The 17,447-nt window shown below is 50.6% G+C and overlaps 1 protein-coding gene across 1 annotated transcript in view; it reads left to right on the top strand.

Annotated features, from left to right (window-relative positions):
* SHB (SH2 domain containing adaptor protein B) overlaps positions 1–6,265 on the top strand; it is a 153,436-nt gene extending 147,171 nt beyond the window's left edge. The window contains exon 6 of the mRNA XM_002819599.6: positions 1,766–6,265. Coding sequence (XP_002819645.4) covers positions 1,766–1,949 — 184 coding nt within the window. The 3' untranslated portion in view covers positions 1,950–6,265. The remainder of the gene's footprint in view (positions 1–1,765) is intronic.
* The last annotated feature ends 11,182 nt before the right edge of the window (positions 6,266–17,447 follow it).

Genomic DNA, 17,447 nt, shown 5'->3' on the forward strand with positions numbered 1-17,447 from the left:
TCTTCACTGGAATGGAGTTTTACATTCTTCTGGTAATACACATGCCGTTTCTTTTCTGCAGCCTAAGCGAGTGCGCCGCCTGCTTCTCATACGTGTCTAGGTAATTCTCTGATGAAATGACCCTTCACTGAGGAGCAGAACTTGCCACAGGCTCTGTAATTAGAACATTGCCAGCCTTAAAAAAATCTTGATTTAAATTTCAGTTCTTTACAGGAATTATTCTCTCTCAAAATGTAATTGGCTCTCCCAACGATTTCCTTTAAGCTGAGGGTGACATCTCTAAATACATTATTATGAGCAGACATATTGCTTAGTGCTCGCACTTCATTAAGCATTTGTTCTGCCCATTTGAAAATGGTCCTGGAGCCCAAATTAAGGTGTTAATAGAGCGGGCACTTGTAAGCGTGGGAAGCCCAGTCCTGACTGGAAGAGATGTGTTCAAGCCCTGAGAGCCCCTGTGGGAGCGACAGCGGCGAGGGGCGGAGCTGGAGCGGAAAGGATGCAAACCTTCAAGTCTGCTTGGAGCTCAGGTTGGGGGAGTCTCCTGGAGGCCGTGGAGATGGGGGCAGGTGATTTGTCAGAAGCTCCAGCTTTCTACCTAAGGGACAGACACCCGATAAAGTGGACTGTGCTTTGGAAAATCTAAAGCATCCACAGGTGTGGTGGCAGAATCATAGTGGAATCATAAAAGGCGTGGAACTGAGTGGGCAGGCAGAGGGCAGGCTGGTGGAGGGGTGAGGGATCCAGTGTGACTGCAGCCCCGGTGAGAGCTGGGAAAGGTCTGCTGGGGCCAGGCAAATGCTGGTGGGAGGACCGAGGCCTTGGCCCTCGTGAGCTGATGCAGGCGGGCTGCAAGGGATGTGGGCACACAGGCTCTGCTCTGATCTCTGAGGAACCCACCCACTGCTTTTCCTTGAGCAGACTTCAGGTGGCTCCTCCCAGGCAGGTCTGAAGCCAAGCATGGTGGACATAGACTGGGCCCTGCTTCGTGGCATGCTCAGAGGAGCCAAGATGGTGGCTAAGTACCTACAGTTCAGGAAGGCATGCGTGTCCTCAGTGCCACCAGATGAAGGAAGGAGCTCTGCCTGTGGGAGCCTGGAAAACTACCCAGCAGAGGCAACACAGGCTGGACCTTGCAGGAGACAGGGTTTATGAAGAAGGGCAGGTAGACTTTCTGCCCACCTTCCAGTGGCTAAGCCAAGTCACATGGCTAACTGCCTGCAAGGGAGGCTGGGAAATGTAGTCCCTGGCTGGGTGGCCCCTTCCCAGTGACAGTTTCCTGCTACTGAAAGGGAAGGACAGATCACTTGCCATCCCTGCCACACAGTTTCCTCCTCTGGAAACTGGGGGTGATGACCCCTGCCCTACCCACTTGTCATGACACTGGGGACATGAACACACTTTGCACCTGTCAGGCAAGGCTTAAACAGGGATATGCACTGGTAATAGAAATAGGGACTAAGTTTTGTTTTGTTTTGTTTTGGTTTGGTTTTTCTGAAGAAGCCCCTAGAAGCGCTCAATGTTGGAATGCTCTCCTGTAGCAGTGGCGGCTGCTGCTGGTTCCGGGTCAGATGCCGGAATTGGGGGTGCGCTTGGGTGCAGCTGCATTTCATCTGGTCCTGGGCCTCGGTCTTGGCTTGGAGAGGTGCAGCTCGCAGCCACTTCATGGCTGGGATCCCTTCTGTCCCAGACAGCTGAGGAGACCCTTGGCCTCAGCCTGAGTGTCAGAGGGGTAGTTCTGATAACCTCTGTGTTTTGTTCACAGGAGCAACCAGGGTTTTATGCACATGAAACTGGCCAAAACCAAAGAGAAATACATTCTGGGTCAGAACAGCCCTCCATTCGACAGTGTCCCGGAAGTCATCCACTACTACACCACCAGAAAGCTACCCATCAAAGGGGCCGAGCACTTGTCCCTCCTCTATCCCGTGGCTGTGAGGACCCTGTGAGCGGACCAGACCTGCCCTGCTCTGTGACAGAGCCTGAGACTTGGAGGTGCCAGAGGCCCCCCACCAACCAGCCCGGCCACTGTAGCTGGCTATGTCGTTTGTGTTGTGTGTATGGTACTAGCACACCACTGCATGTCTCTAGAATGCTGTTGCCACTTACGGGGGCTGGAGAAGGCCTGGATAAAGACAGAAGGGCGGCAACACACCACCCCAGCCCCCACCCCCACCCTCTCCTTGAGTTTCTGTGAATTAAAATATTTGCAAATCCAAAGAGATGCCTTCCAGGATGAACAAAGGCAGACCAGCTCCGAGGGGCGGGGTAGGGTGGGGTGGGAGCTCCCTGGCTGACATCTCTTTGTTCTCCAGCTGTCTCAAATTCACACCTGTGTACAGGGCAAAGTTTTCTCACAAGAGCCCCCCTACTGATGCTGGGAGCCAAATGCTGGTGCTTTGAGAGTCCCGGAGGCCCCGGGGTTCCCGCCCCCACTGGTGTGTATGTGTGTGTCTGTGTGAGTGTGTGAGTACAGATGTGAGAAGGTGGTCACACACAGATGGGTAAGCCCGCTGATCTACTTGTAGTCACTCAGTGTAATCATTAGGCGATCTTCAAGGAATCATTGTGCAGTCAAAAAGAGGATTCAATTATTTATGAATAGGGTGTGTAAATAAAATAGTCATTTAATATATAGCCTTATCCTTTTTTGATATACTGCAGAGGGTGTCAGAGGGGGCAGTGCTGGTTTCACTCCCAGAGCAAGGTGTGTCTCCTCTGGGCTTGCTGCTGTGGCAGGCCCCAGGGAGGGGAGGGAGGCCGAGGCCTCAGCTCCAGCCCTCAGCAGCTCTGGACACCAGAGCCGTCTGCTCTGGCAACTGGGCTGAGGCAGTCGGTAGCACTCTGGGAGTCAACCCAGAGCTCAGAGTTCAGGCTTCAGCAGTGGACATAGTCAGGAGCCTCCAGTGTTGATCAAACAACCAGTCTTTCCCTCCTGCAGTGGGACATCTGTGTTGACACCACCCCCCCCAACCCCTAGACACAGCACCCAGCTGGCTACAAAGGGCTCTCTCCCCACTATCTGTCAGCACCACCTGGGAGGTATTTAACATGTAGGGAAAGGGAGACAGAGAAGGAACGTCATTTGCCCAAAGCCACACAGCTCACCAGCAGCAGAGCGGTTCTGCAGCCAATGCTCTTTCATTGGTTCTGCATGGCCTTGCTGCCACACTGTCCATGGAGGAGAGAGAATCCTGACCTCCCAGGGACATTGAGCCCTCAGTGGTCCACACTGCTTCCACACACAAGAACATCTACACACACACGCGCGCGCGCGCGCGCGCGCGACCTTTCTCTTGCTTGCCGTAGCAGGGTCCTCCCACACAGGCCAGGCAGCCCCGATGAGGCTGTTTCTCAGCTCTCCTGCTTTTTCCACCCACCCAGCAGCATGAAGATGTGGCTGCCCTCTCCTGAATGAGATACAAGGGTTCCAGAGCCTTCGCCAGGCACCAGCTGGTCTGAATGAACTGGAAGTTTGACGACTGTCATCCCTGGCCCACCTGGGCAGAGCACAAGGGGCCGAGTTTGAACGTCATCAGCAGGTTCAGACATCAGCGCTGCTCATGTCTTTAGAGACTGTTTGGAGGTGGTTCCAGTTCACTGTTCACATGCAGAGACACAGGCCCGGAGAAGGAGGACTCGCCAAGGCCAGGTGTCGAGCTGGGACAGAGTCTTGCCCCTTTAGGTAGCTGCATGGACTTCAGCGGTTTGTGCAAAGCCCTGCCCTTGGTGACCCACCTTTAGTGACCAGTCCGCCTCTTGGGTCTTCCTCCCGGGCCTTGTCTGGCAGTCCATGTGGCCCAGCCCTCACGGAGACCACGCTGGCTGTGGCCTGGGTTTAGTCCCTTAAAGAAGCCAATCCTTTCCTTTTCTGTTTGGCATTTCCTAAAACATCCCTTAATGAGGGAGGAAGGCAGGGACGCCCTGGAACGATTCGTGCTTTCCTTTGGGGGAGTGGGAGGGTAGGTGGAAAATGACAAGATGAGTGAGGAGTTGGCACTTGTCCAAAGAGGAGCCTGGACCCCAAGGCTTATCCTCAGAGGAGGCCCATGGGAGGCTGAGGAAGAGGGGGAACAAGCCTCCGGCGGGGGAGGAGGGTGAGACCTCACACTGGCAAGTTCAGGTCCTGCCACTTCCTGAGGCTGCTGGGTGGGGCCGCACCTCACGGTCCTTATCTGTAGACAGTCTTCCCGGGCAGACCGCTCCTCAGAAAAGGCTCTGGGAGGGTCTCAGTGGAAGCTGGCAGCTGTGTCCTCTGGCCCTGACTTGGCCTCTTAGGGTATTCCTGGGACCCTCCCTCTGTCCCTGGCCTTCGTCTTCCTGAAGTTTCCCTGGGAGGCCCAACCTCCTGCCCCGCTCAGGGACAGAGGCCAGCAGAGGAGCCAGCTTACAGGATGGGAGCTGCTGAAAAGAATTTTTTTCCCTTAATTTTATGAACCTCTCCCTCTTCTTCCTCTAATTGTGACCGTTTCCTCTGTCAGCCTGTATTCATGTTTTCTTGGACATCTAACAATTGAAACAGCTTTTCCCTTTCAGAAACACTCGCATTCAGGTTACTGGCGTTGGTTTGGTTTTTGTTTTGGGGTTTTTTTTTTTTTTTCATCTGCTGCCAATTAATGGGGGAAAAAATTGAGCTGGATTTCTTTGAGAGAAAAGAAAAGCTCCTGCCACACAACGTCGCGCCCTCGGCATTTTGTCTGAGACCTCCAGCACTAGCGGCTGTTTTTGTGTCTCCCTTCTTTGCTGGCTTTATTATTGACCATAATGCCTGACCACTTGAGCAGCTCTGTCCTTGAGCACTGAGGAGTCAAGGGCCCTTCTGGCAGCCCCCCAAACAGGATGGCGCCCACAGAAAGAAAGGAGGCTTTGTAGGGGAAGAGGGCCCCACTGCCTGCCAGTCCCGTCCTGAAGTCAGAAGAATGGCCCAGGCTGACACCCTCTCCTGGAGAGAGGCTCACAGCGCAGCTGTTCGCAGGAAAGGGGTGCAAAGACTCCGAGGCTTCAGGAGGCAGGCCCTGCTCTCACAGGGTGGCTGCGGGCCGGGGCCCCTCTGTGGCCTGAGTGTGAGCAGGAGGGAAACCTGAAGCAGCTTCCTGCAAGGCGTCCGGGTAACAGGGTGGAGCCTGCAGGCTCCCTCTGCCCATTCCCAGAACCAGCGGCCCCCTTTGTAAGATTCTGAACATGAAGTTCCAGTAGCTCCCCAGACGCTCTCTCAGAAGCGGTGATGTCATTGACCAAGGGCCTGGCAAGGACCGGCAGCCAGGGTCCCCATTTGCTCTTGCAGCCCTGGGGATTGTGCAGGTAGAAGCCCTGCCAGCAGAGCAGGCTGGCATTTGGTGTTGGCCCACAGACACCCTTGAAGGGTCCTGGCTGAATCAGGCAGCTGTCCAGCCAGCTGTCTCACCACCCTTCCAGAATTGGTGATCAGCGAAGACCAAATTCGGCAAGCCATTCAGAGGGAGTGCAGTCTTAGATGTGGGCCCGCAGTCTTAGATGTGGGCGCACCTCCCAGAACCCCACGGGGACTTGTTCACAGGCGCGCTTGGAACACAGGTGCCCCTTGGCCTTTCCACCTCCCTCCTTCGGGCTGTTTGCATCCCTGCCAGGAGCCTCAAACCAGCCACCTACTGCTGAAGTCTCTTGTAACATTCCAATTCTATGTGACACACTGTATAATGATGAATATTTAATGTGAAGCTCTTAATATACTACAAGTGTCTTGTTTACCATTTGTCTTTTTTTTTTTTTGAGACAGGGTCTTGCTCTGTTACCCAGGCTGGGGTGCAGTGGCACAGTCTCCACTCACTGCAACCTTTGCCTCCCAGGCTCTGGTGATCCTCCTACCTCAGCCTCCCACATAGCTGAGACTACAGGCATGCACCACCATGCCCAGCTGATTTTTCCATTTTTAGTAGAGATGGGGTTTTGCCATGTTGGCCAGGATACTGGTCTCAAACTCCTGGGCTTAAGGGATCCTCCCACCTTGGCCTCCCAAAGTCCTGGGATTCCAGGCGGGTGCCTGGCCACACAGTGTCTCATTTAAATGCACCTCCTTGAGCATGCATGATTTTTGTTTGTTTGTTTTTTAATGCAGCCATGTGCCCCAGGAATCTAGCTGGACCTCCTTCGCTTGCAAAAGCTGAGCTCTTGCCATCAGCTTCCAAAGGTGGATTGTTAAAGGAAAAAGCAACCTTTCTGCTTCCTAATTATGAGGAAGAGAGAGGCCTAATGAGCTCAATGGAAATAAATGAATTCGTTCAGCAGACATTCATTGAGTACCTACTGGTCCTCAGGTCTGGTGGATGCAGTGGTGAATGGGACTCAGCCCCTGGTCTCAAGAAGTTTCCAGCGTGTAAAAACAACCCAAGGAGCTGTGGGATCCCGATGAGAGAATTGAATCTGCTTGCAGCAGTCAGGGAAAGTTGGGCCTTGGGGGATGGTAGGAGTTCAGCAGAGATCCTGGCGGGCTGGATGGTCTATGCAGAGATAACAGGTGGTAGAATCATCAGGGTGAGTCCATCAGAGCCTGATGTGGTGCAGCCTGCCTTGGTGGGAGGTGGCCAGACTCCTGGGACTCCGGAGGCCTCATCCTGCAGAGGCAAATGAACAGGGCAGGCAGGGCAGGGGGAGGGTCTCCCCAAAGATGGGGAGATGCTGGCCACTTGTTTCCTAGAGGAGCTGAATTCTTAAGGAGAGAAGGGCAGGACATGAGTCTTGGCACAAAATCTGCCATTGTTTGCCTGCCACCATCGCAATGATGACAGCATTAGGCAGCCCAGGTCCACCTGGGAGGTCTGCACCCAAGCCCCTCCTCACCTACACCTGAAGGGGCACAGCATTCCCCAGCATGTTGGGGGCCTGCTCTGGAGTGATTCCTCGACCCCCCCTCCCCGCCCCCCCCGCCCCCGCAGGAACTTAGTTGCCACTCCTCCCTCCCTTCCTTCTCCTTTTCAAGAATGTGGCTGTCTGTCTCCCCTGCTGGCCCCCTTCCTCCCCCACTCCCCAGGACTCCTGGGCTTTGGTTCACCTCTTCTCCCCCTCTCCCCCACCTCCCCGACACATCCCAGTGTCCCAGAATCCACACCTCCAACTGTCAGGCTCCGTCAGAGCATTGACACCAACACCCCCATGCCCCAGCATACACACGCACACGCACACACACACGCCCGGGGAACGCCTGTGCTCGGGGAGGGCAAAGCCCTGGCACATGGTCCTGGTGACAGAAAGCATTCCTGAGCTTGGTCAGGACCGAGGGGCCATAGGCAATGCCAGTGCTCTTTCACCAGGAATGGGAGGGAGGAAAGGTCACCTCTAGACTGTGTTCTGCGTGGTGGTGGGTGGTGGTGGCGGCGGGTATTTCTCTTTCGGTTCAATTTAACACACATTGAGCATGAAACAGATGCGGCAAGCTGGTGACCAGGAGCAGGAGACTGAGCACAGGAAACCCCTTCCTCATCAGAGTCCACAGGAAGCGGTGGGTCGCCAGATGCCTTCATCCCTGCACAGAGAGCCAGCAAGGCGGGCCAGAAATGGAGGCCCAGACAGGGACAGAGGCATGCTCAAGGCTACACAGCAAGTCCCTCTCCACATGCCTTGGGGTGCTTGAGGGCGACCAGCTCCAAGGGTCGCCTTGGCCAGTGCAGCTCTGGGAAGACGAGGGTAGGGCTGGGGGATTCTTCTCAGAGTTGATGAGCCATTTCTTTCCTCATTGGCTCCCCCAAGTGGGAGCATCCCAGGCCTGTAGTGACTGGTGTCATCTCTGGCTTAGGGGACAGTTTCAGAAGCCATGATCTGACCAGGATGGCAGGAAGTCACCAGTGTGGCTCTAGTGCCCTCGTGTGGTTTTCTTTAGTATTGCAGCCAGTCCCAGGGAGCAGAAACGCCACCTCCAAGTCACCCTGTCAGTTACAGAAGGAGAACTTCTGTAGGCCCAGAGAAGGAAGAGGCAGGCATGTAAACAGATAAATGGCAGGCAATGCAGAGTAATGGATGATGGGTGCTCCAGCAGAAGGGACAGTAGAAGTGGCATCTGAGCCAGGCCTCACATGCAGGGCGTAGGGGTATCCTAGGCAGAGGAAACAACTTCAGCAAGAGCTGAGAGGCTCCCTCTGACTCCCAATCCAAGCTTTTCCCTCTGCAGTGTACTCTAAAGTCATGCCCATTCATGCCCACTGGGAAGGGAGGTCAGGCCAAATCAGAAGAGCTCAGTACAGAACAATTTTATGCAATATTATTTCAAAGTTACTGACTTCCGATTGTAAAATTAACATGTACTTTGTGGCCTGGCGCAGTGGTTCACACATGTAATCCCAGCACTTTGGGAGGCCAAGGCAGGCGGATCACTTGAGGTCAGGAGTTCAAGACCAGCCTGGCCAACATGGCGAAACTCCGTCTCTACTAAAAATACAAAAATTAGCCGGCCATGGTGGCTGATGCCTGTAATCCCAGCTACTCAGGAGGCTGAGGCAGGAGAATCACTTGACCCCAGGAAGCGAAGTTGCAGTGAGCCGAGATCCTGCCACTGCACTCCAGCCTGAGCGACAGAGCAAGACTCCATCTCAAAAAAAAAAAAACAAAAAACAAAACACAAAGTTTGTGCTTGTGGCCGGGCACAGTGGCTCACACCTGTAATCCCAACTCTTTGGGAGGCTGAGGCAGGCAGATCACTTGAGGCCAGGAGTTCAAGACCAGCCTGGCCAACATGGTGAAACCCCGTCTCTACTAAAAGTACAAAAATTAGCCAGGTGTGGTGATGGGCACCTGTAGTCCCAGTTACTTGGGAGGCTGAGGCAGGAGAATCGCTTGAACCCAGGAGGCGGAGGAGCCAAGATCGGGCCACTGCACTCCAGCCTGGGTGACAGAGCAAGACTCTGTCTCAAAAAAAAAAATTTTTTTTTTTTACTTGTATTAGTAATGGAAATTTGTATTTCAGGAAAATATAAAGAAGAAAATAAAAATTACCCTAAACTCAAAGAAAGTACATTCACGTTCTGAAGTATCACCTCAGTCTTTTTTTCTATGCATGTATATAATTATTTTAAATTAAAATTGGGCTCAAGCCATGTTTACGTAGTTCCATAGCCTCCATCTTCTGCTTAACATAGCGTCGTGTCCCTTTTCCTCTGTTATTAAATCTCCTACAATATGATCTTTTTTTTTATAGCTGTATGGTATTTTCTGTTTTTTTTTGTTTTTGTTTTTGTTTTTTAGACAGAGTTTCGCTCTTGTCGCCCAGGCTGGAGTGCAGTGGTACCATCTCAGCTCACTGCAACCTCTGTCTCCTGGGTTCAAGCGATTCTCCTGCCCCAGCCTCCCAAGTAGCTGGGATTACAGGCACCTACCACCATGCCCAGCTACTTTTTGTATTTTTAGTGGAGATGGGGTTTCACCGTGTTGGCCAGGCTGGTCTGGAACTCCTGACCTCAAATAATCCTCCTGCCTCAGCCTCCCAAAGTGCTGGGATTACAGGCGTGAGCCACCACACCTGGCCTCTACCTTAATTTAACTTATTCGAATTTTTGTATAACCAGCTCTGCAGGGAATTGTTCAGAAATCTTTATCCATATTTCTGGTTTTTTTGTAAGGAGAAATTAATAGACGGGGCATTATGAGGTCAAAGGGTAGGTACATCTTCAAGACTTCTGTCCTCCAGAGATGCATCAGTTCCTCTTCCACTGCTGTGTCCAGGAGTGCCCCCACAGAAAAGCTGTCCTGTTACCTTTAAAGACTTTTAGCAACTTGGACCTTGCCTAAAACATGAGGCACACTATAAGTAGGTTTTCTCTTCAGGGACAGCAGGAGTTCAGGCTACTCATGGGGTTGGACAGGAGACTGGGCTCTGCATGTAGGGTGAGTAGTTGTCCCTATAAGAGAAGCTTTTCAGGGTGCAGGACTCGAGGGCTAACACCAGGATGGTCCCAGCAAGCCGGAACAGTTGTCCTTTTACCCTAGGGGCAAGCCCCTTACCTCCCATTCAGTAGACCCTCCCCCTGCCCCTGTGAGAGAGCCAGGATCGGGGCTGGAGCTGGGGCTGGGGAAACCCAGAGAAGTTCAGAAGGAGCCCTGCCCTCCTCAGGTCCAGGACGCAGGTGAGCAGAGAAACAGCCATCACGCAGGGGGAACACAGTCTAATTCCATCCCTTTCCAGCTGTGTGACCTGGGCAAACTGCAAAAGCTTCCACTTCCTCTGCTGCAAAGTAACACAAAACCAGCAGCCTCACAGGGTTGCTGTAAAGATTACACGCAGTGTTGAATGACTGCCCTTAGCAAGGCTTCGCGTCATCAACCTTCAGAGGTCAGCTAGGATGAGAACAAGGTGTGATGGCAGAGGCCAGTGTAGCCACCGGATTTCAAAGCAAAGAGGGTCTAGGATGCCAGAAAGGCTTCCTGTGGGAGGCAAGAAGTGGAGTCTATTTTACAAATAAAAAATGCTCCAGCCTCACTGGACATCTCCTGAAGTTAGGACCACAGCTCTTAAGATCTTCTTCCTCTCCAGCTGGACGTCCCAGAGTAGTGCTCACAGAGTTCTCTCCATCCCCTCTCTCAGCATCCTCTAACATCCCATCTTTCTCTGTTATTTAAATTAATTCTAACACACTATAGTTATTATCTAAATAATAAGCATCTGTTGGCCAGGAGTGGCGGCTCATGCCTGTAATCCCAACACTTTGGGAGGCCGAGGCAGGTGGATCACATGAGGTCAGGAGTTTGAGACCAGCCTGGCCAACATGGCGAAACCCTGTCTCTACTAAAAATAGAAAAATTAGCCAGGTGTGGTGGCAGATTCCTGTAATCCCAGCTACTTGGGAGGCTGAGGCAGGAGAATCGCTTATACCTGGGAGGCGGAGCTTGCAGCGAGCCGGGATTGTGCCACTGCGCTCCAGCCTCGGCAACAGAAAAAAAAAAAAAAAGCATCTGTTGTGTTTACAATTTAAATAATTACATTTATTTATGTCAAGGTTAAACCTATTATTGTCTTATTGTTTAAATGTTAAATCTGTGCAGCAGCTTTGTTCTTTAAATATTAAACATGTATTGTGTTCATTATCTATTGTCTGTCTCCACCCACTAGAACGGAACCAGAATGCAGACTCCACACAAGCAGGGATCTAGGACAGCTCCTGGCATACAGTAGGTGCTCAATAAGTATTTGTTAGCTGAAGTAGCAATGATAAAAGATCCTATCTTGGCAGGTTTACTCTATGTGTGCTTCATGTTGTACATGCATTGGTCTCCTACAATGGGAGCCGTGCTGTGCAGATGAGAAACTGAAGTTCAGGCCTGGTGTGGTGGCTCATGTCTGTAATCCAAGTATTTTGGGAGGCTGAGGAGGGAGGAGCACTTGAGTTCAGGAGTTCAAGACCAGCCTGGGCAACATGGAGAAAGCCCATCTCTACAAAACAAATACAAAAATTAGCCAGGCGTGGTACTGCACACCTGTAGTTCCAGCTACTTGGGAGGCTGAGGTGGGAAGATCACTTGAGCCCAGGAAGTGGAGACTGCAGTGAACTGAGATCTTGCCACTGCACTTCAGCCTGGGCAACACAGGGAGGCCCTGTCTCAAAATAAACAGGCCGGGCATGGTGGCTCACGTCTGTAATCCCAGTATATTGGGAGGCCGAGGCAGGCGGTTCACTTGAGGTCAGGAGTTCAAGACCAGCCTGGCCAACGTGGTGAAACCACCACCCCCCCACAACTAAAAATACAAAAATTAGCCAGGCGTGGTGGCAGGTGCCTATAGTCCCAGCTACTTGGGAGACTGAGGCAGGAAAAATGCTTGAACCCAGGAGGTGGAGGTTGCAGTGGGCAGAGATTTTGCCACTGCACTCTAGCCTGGGCAACAGAGCAAGACTCCGTCTCAAAAAAATAAAATAAAAATAAAAAATAAAAGAAGTCAGCAAAATATATCAGAAAAGAAAAACTGAGGTTCAGAAAGGTGAAGTGATGCTAGGAAAAGCAGAAGTTGGATTTAGTGGTGGAGGCTCAGAGGGAGGTCACAGCCTGGAGGTGAATGGAATCTAGAGAGAAATTGCATGGTCCCTTCTGCCCCAAGGACAAGAGAGAAGGTTGGCATTTTGCGTCCCTGAGCACCACTGCCCCCTCCATACCTGAAGGAGGATGAGCTTCCATCGCACTGGATCTGCCATCATGGGGAACCTCCCTCAGGGTCTTGGAACATGGTCACCAGGAAGGACCCTCATCCTGTAGATGGAGATATTGAGGCTGGTAGGGGGCTATCCAGTGACATCACTAGGAAGTGGTGGATGAAAGATGCAAACCCAAGTATTCTGACCTTGCAGCATGCTACATCAAGTTCGGTGTTGCCCAACTAGCCTCACCTAAGGTTTACACATGGTTCTTATAAAAATACAAATTCCTAGGACCTCTGCTTGGAGATTTTTATTCAGGAGGTCTTGGGTCAGCCCTGGAAGTCGATATTTTTCACAGGTTCCCCATGGGTGTCTTATGATGAGGGAGCTCAGGAGATACTCCCCTGGGGTCAAGGCCAGGCTGCCCACTGCCCTGCAGCTCACCATCCACCTGGGCCTTTGAACAAGTGCCAGGAAAAAGGAAAGCATCAACTATCACACTGCGCATCTGTGGCTAGCTCCATCCCCCGAAACAATAGGAGTGGCAGAGTCCCAGCCTCATCTCTCACTAGGTACATAACTCAGATAGGTCACGGGACTTCTTTGAGGACACAAAGTGTGTGAAAATCAGAGGAAATGACATGTTATGTGGCTGCTTGGGAAACACACACAGTATTGTGCAACTGCTGCTTGTTTCATTGACTTGGCCCTTGGTAGGTAAAAATGTGTTTGTGGAGGGAGGGATAGCATTAGGAGATATACCTAATGCTAAATGATGAGTTAATAGGTGCAGCACACCAGCATGGCACATGTATACATATGTAACTAACCTGCACATTGTGCACATGTACCCTAAAACTTAAAAGTATTTAAAAAAAAAAAAGGCTGGGGACTGCCACTCTAGCCTATTAAAGTATTTGTCATCATTTAAAAAAAAATGTTTGTATTTCACAAGTATGTGTCACTCAGACAACAAGTAAGGTGTCCCTGATCTTACCCAGAGGTCACCAATCTTTCTGAGCTCTGGGACTTGTCAGGGGGCATAAACTTTGCCTGTTGGTGTGCTGGGAGAAAAAGCTGGGGTACCAAAATAATGATAGGGAGAAAGCCACCTGGTGTCTTCCTTCTTATACACTTTTTCTCATCCCATGCTTTTTCTGGAACCCACCTTGTTTGAATCTTAGCTTTCCTTTACAGATCACCTTTCCCAAGTAGCCTTCCTTGATTGCAGCTGGTACAACTTCCCTCTCCTATCAACACTCATAGCACTTTGTATGTGAGGCTCTCAAGCAATGCTGATCATTTTTCCTTAGGACTGTTTCCCCTCTGGGCTGCAGGCTCATTCACTTACACATTCCTGAGCCCTGCAGGACCCTGTGTTTCAAACCACAGGTCACTATTATGGGTCAGGATGTCAATTTAAAGCTATAATTTCCCAAAATTGCCTGACAAGAATCAGCCAGGGCTAGCGTTAAATATACACAGGCCAACTGGCCTCTCTCCTGGGGATTCTAATTTAGTCTGTCTTGGAACTGATTATATATATGTATATCATATATATATGTGTGTGTATATATCATATATGTGTGTATATATCATATGTGTATATATATCATATGTGTATATATATCATATGTGTGTGTATATATCATATGTGTATGTATACGTGTGTGTGTATATATATCTCATATATATCATATATATCTCATATATCATATGTATATATATCATATATATATCTCAGATGTATATATCTCATATATATCTCATATATATCTCATATATATGTCTCATATATATATCTCATATATGTCTCATATATCTCATATATATCTCATATATATATCTCATATATATATCTCATATATATCTCATATATATCTCATATATCTCTCATATATATATCTCATATATATCTCTCATATATATATCTCATATATATATATCTCATATATATATATATATATATATATGGTTTTTTTGAGACAGGGTCTAACTCTGTCTCCCAGGCTGGAGTGCAGTGGTATGATCACAGTTCACTGCAGCCTCAACCTCCCAGACTTAAGCAATCCTCCCACCTCAGCCTCCCAGGTAGCTGGGACTACAGATGTGTGCCACCACGCCTGGCTAATTATTTTATTGTTTATAGACAGGGTCTCACTGTGTTGCCCAGGCTGGTCTCAAACTCAAGTGATCCTCCTGCCTCAGCCTCCCAAAGTTCTGGGATTACAGGCATGAGACACTATGCCCAGCCTGGTGATCTATTTTTTAACCAGACATCTAGGACCTAGAATCTAGGTCAATGCTTTTCAATCTGTAATGTGCACACAGCACACCTGGTGAACTTGTTAAATACCAATCCTGGTTTACTGGGCCCAGAATTCTGCATTTCTAACACACTTCTGGGTGACTCAGTGCTGGTGCTGTAAGTGTATGGCCCATAGGTAGTTTGCCCAAATTCAAGAGATTCTTATCTTCAGGCACATGGGGAAGCAAGAATTGAGCGCTGTTGTTCTCAACCTCAGCACACCTGGGAAGCTTTTAGACTATAGTAAGGTTCAGGTCCCACTGCAAACCAATTAAATCAGAACCTCTGGGGCGGGGAAGTGGGGCTGGGGAGTGGGGCGGGGGCTGGGTATTGTTTTGTTTTCAAAGCTTCCCAGATGATTCTAATGTGAAACAGGGCTAAGAATCACTGATTCAGTGGGTCCCCACCAGCATTAAAATGAATGAATGAATAAACTGAAGAGAATAAACAATCTCCCAGGCTTGCAGGGTAAACCCTGGGTCTCCGTTATATGTTATAAATATAGATGCACGTGAGTTCCTGGATCAGAGCAGGTTTGGACATGAATGAAGCAGAAAGGGAGAAGGTCCTGGAGTTCACAGACCAGCCATGGGGACAGACTGCAAGGACCTGAGGTGGGGGCCAGGGAGGGTGGGGCTGACAGCACTGAGGGGCTCTGCAGCAGGACGTAGTGAGGTCAGATGGGGCAGCAGTGACCAGAAGCCTCTCAACTGAGCCATGCAGGTGGAACAGGACATTGTTATGAAGCAAGCAAGACCTTTTAGGCACAGAGGACAAAAAATATGCAAGCATTGGGGGGCGTGAAAAGAATGCAGCAAGTTCAGGGAAGGGAACACCAAGGGGCTGGCTGGCCCTTGGCCATTTGGTACTGGGGGTGTGAAGGGGAGTGGCAGAGATAGTCACAGTAGCTGAGACTCCACTGACAGCTTACGTAGGGCTGTTTTCGTGCACCTAAGAGCCAATGAAGTCTGAGGGCACCAGACAACCTTCTAGAAAGCATTTTTTGAGGGGAGGAGTGGAGGGTGATTAAGCAAAGATCCACCAGCAACCTTCCTATGGCCCTTTCCCCCAAGAACCCAGGCCCTGCCTTCCAAGGCAAGTGAAATGCCCTGCTCTCCACCCGCATTTCATTTCGGCAAACATCTCCTAGGCGCCCTTTTTGCCAAGCACTGAGTTGGAGAGCCAGGAGAAAGCCAGACAGCTCTGCCCTCATGAGCTGGCAGTGGGAAAGATCACACTGTCATGACTGACTACAACATAGGACAGGATGTCAGAAGCGCCCCAAACTTTGGGCCATGGGAAGGCAGGGGCAAGAACCGTCAATTTTGCCTGAGATGATCAGGGAAGGCTTCTAGGAGGGAGAGGAGGCAAAAGGACCTTGAAGGGCTGTTTGGTGAAGGGCTAACATATATCAATGGTGAAAGGGGGAAACAGGCTGAAGGAACACAGGATTTGCAAAACACTGAGACTGCATATGGCTAAAGCACAGAATATAGTTGGGGTTGAGGTGGACAGACTGGCAAAAGGGCCAGGACAGGACAGCCCCATGCACCAAGTTAAGGAGTTTGGATTTACTGGGGGAAGCAAGAGGGAACCATTGGAGATTTTTAAGCTGGGGGATGACATGATCACAGCTGGGTTGGAGGATATCTGGCAGCTGACCTAGTGGCTGGAGGTACGGAATGCAGGAATGGGTGGATGAGGACAGAAATGAAGGGGTAACTTTAAGATGGATCCGGAATCGAAAAATAGAGGGTTTTCATCCCCAGCATTCATATGCCCAAGAAGAGCCAATGAAGGGCCTGGGGGTTTCTGACAAGGAAGTAAGAGCTGGAGGGGCAGAGGCCTGTGCTGTGGCCTGCAGCAGCATAAAAGCAGCAGACTGGGCTCAGCTCCAGACCTGAGCTTTCCCGTTAGCCTGGGATTTTCTGAGTCTGGTGTGCCCCAATTGTGTGTTTAATTTCAGTCTTTTCCTTCTTGTTCAGGTTTTACCACAGGAGAATAACCTCTCCATTCTAATCTGAAATTAATTATTTATGCTTATGAACACGCTGGATGCTTGCCTGGTTTATTTATTTTTCGAATAATGCATCTGAATAGGCATTCACACAAGACAGGGCAAACATAATTTTGAGGCAAAGGCCCTTTCCAACTGTTGCCCGATTAATTGTTCTAAGCCATTGTGTAGCCTTGTCCTTATCCTGCGGAGTCCAAAATTTATCCCTCGCATACTAATTAGATGGCAGGTGTCTGTGTCTGACAGTCAAGATTCGCACTATCCAGCCCCACCACCTGACCCTTCCAATCTTATCTCCTGCTGCCATGACTTTCTCCACTGGGCCAAATTCCACTCATCCATCCTCCAAGGCCCAGTTCAAACGTCTACTCTGTGAAGCCATCTCTGGTTCTTTCTCGAGCAGGAGGTCCCCTCATGCTTCTGAATTTCCAGTCTTTTGTTTTTGTATCCTTCATCAGACGCTAAGCTCCCCGGGACCTGGCACGCAGTAGGTTCCTCAATGGAGCGTTTGCTGGAATGGGCGAGGGTGGTCTCCAGCTTCCCGAGAGGCACCTAAGCACGCCAGCCAAAGCGGGGCTCGGCAGAGACCAGACCCGCTTTTGGAGTCAGTGTCTACAAAGTGCTCTCGGGGGAAGGGGGCACGCGGGGAACGCCGCCCACCCGGAGCCGATCCCCCCAAGAACGCTTCACTCGGGTGGGGTTACTGCTTGGGCTCGCCCCAAGCTCAGTGCACACACTTCACACATCCACAAGCCTCCTGAAACGCCTCTCCCCTCAAGCCGACCTTTCTGTTTCCTTCAACGCCTCCCATCTGTTGTGTGCGTTCCAGTTTCCAACTCAGAGTCAGAACCATCATTTCCAAAGACTCCTGCAACAGCCCGAGGACGCATACAAGGCACGGGTTACTTTTCAAACGGGGATTTGGGGCTCAGGGTCCAGCGACTCGTCCAAGGTCACTCTCAAGAAGTATGAGGGCTATGACTTTGACCCAGGCCTTCTAACTCCCCGGGCAGCGCTCCTCCCAAGCCCCCCG

This window comes from Pongo abelii, chromosome 13, assembly GCF_028885655.2.
Source record: "Pongo abelii isolate AG06213 chromosome 13, NHGRI_mPonAbe1-v2.0_pri, whole genome shotgun sequence".
NCBI classification, from domain to species: Eukaryota; Metazoa; Chordata; class Mammalia; order Primates; family Hominidae; genus Pongo; species Pongo abelii.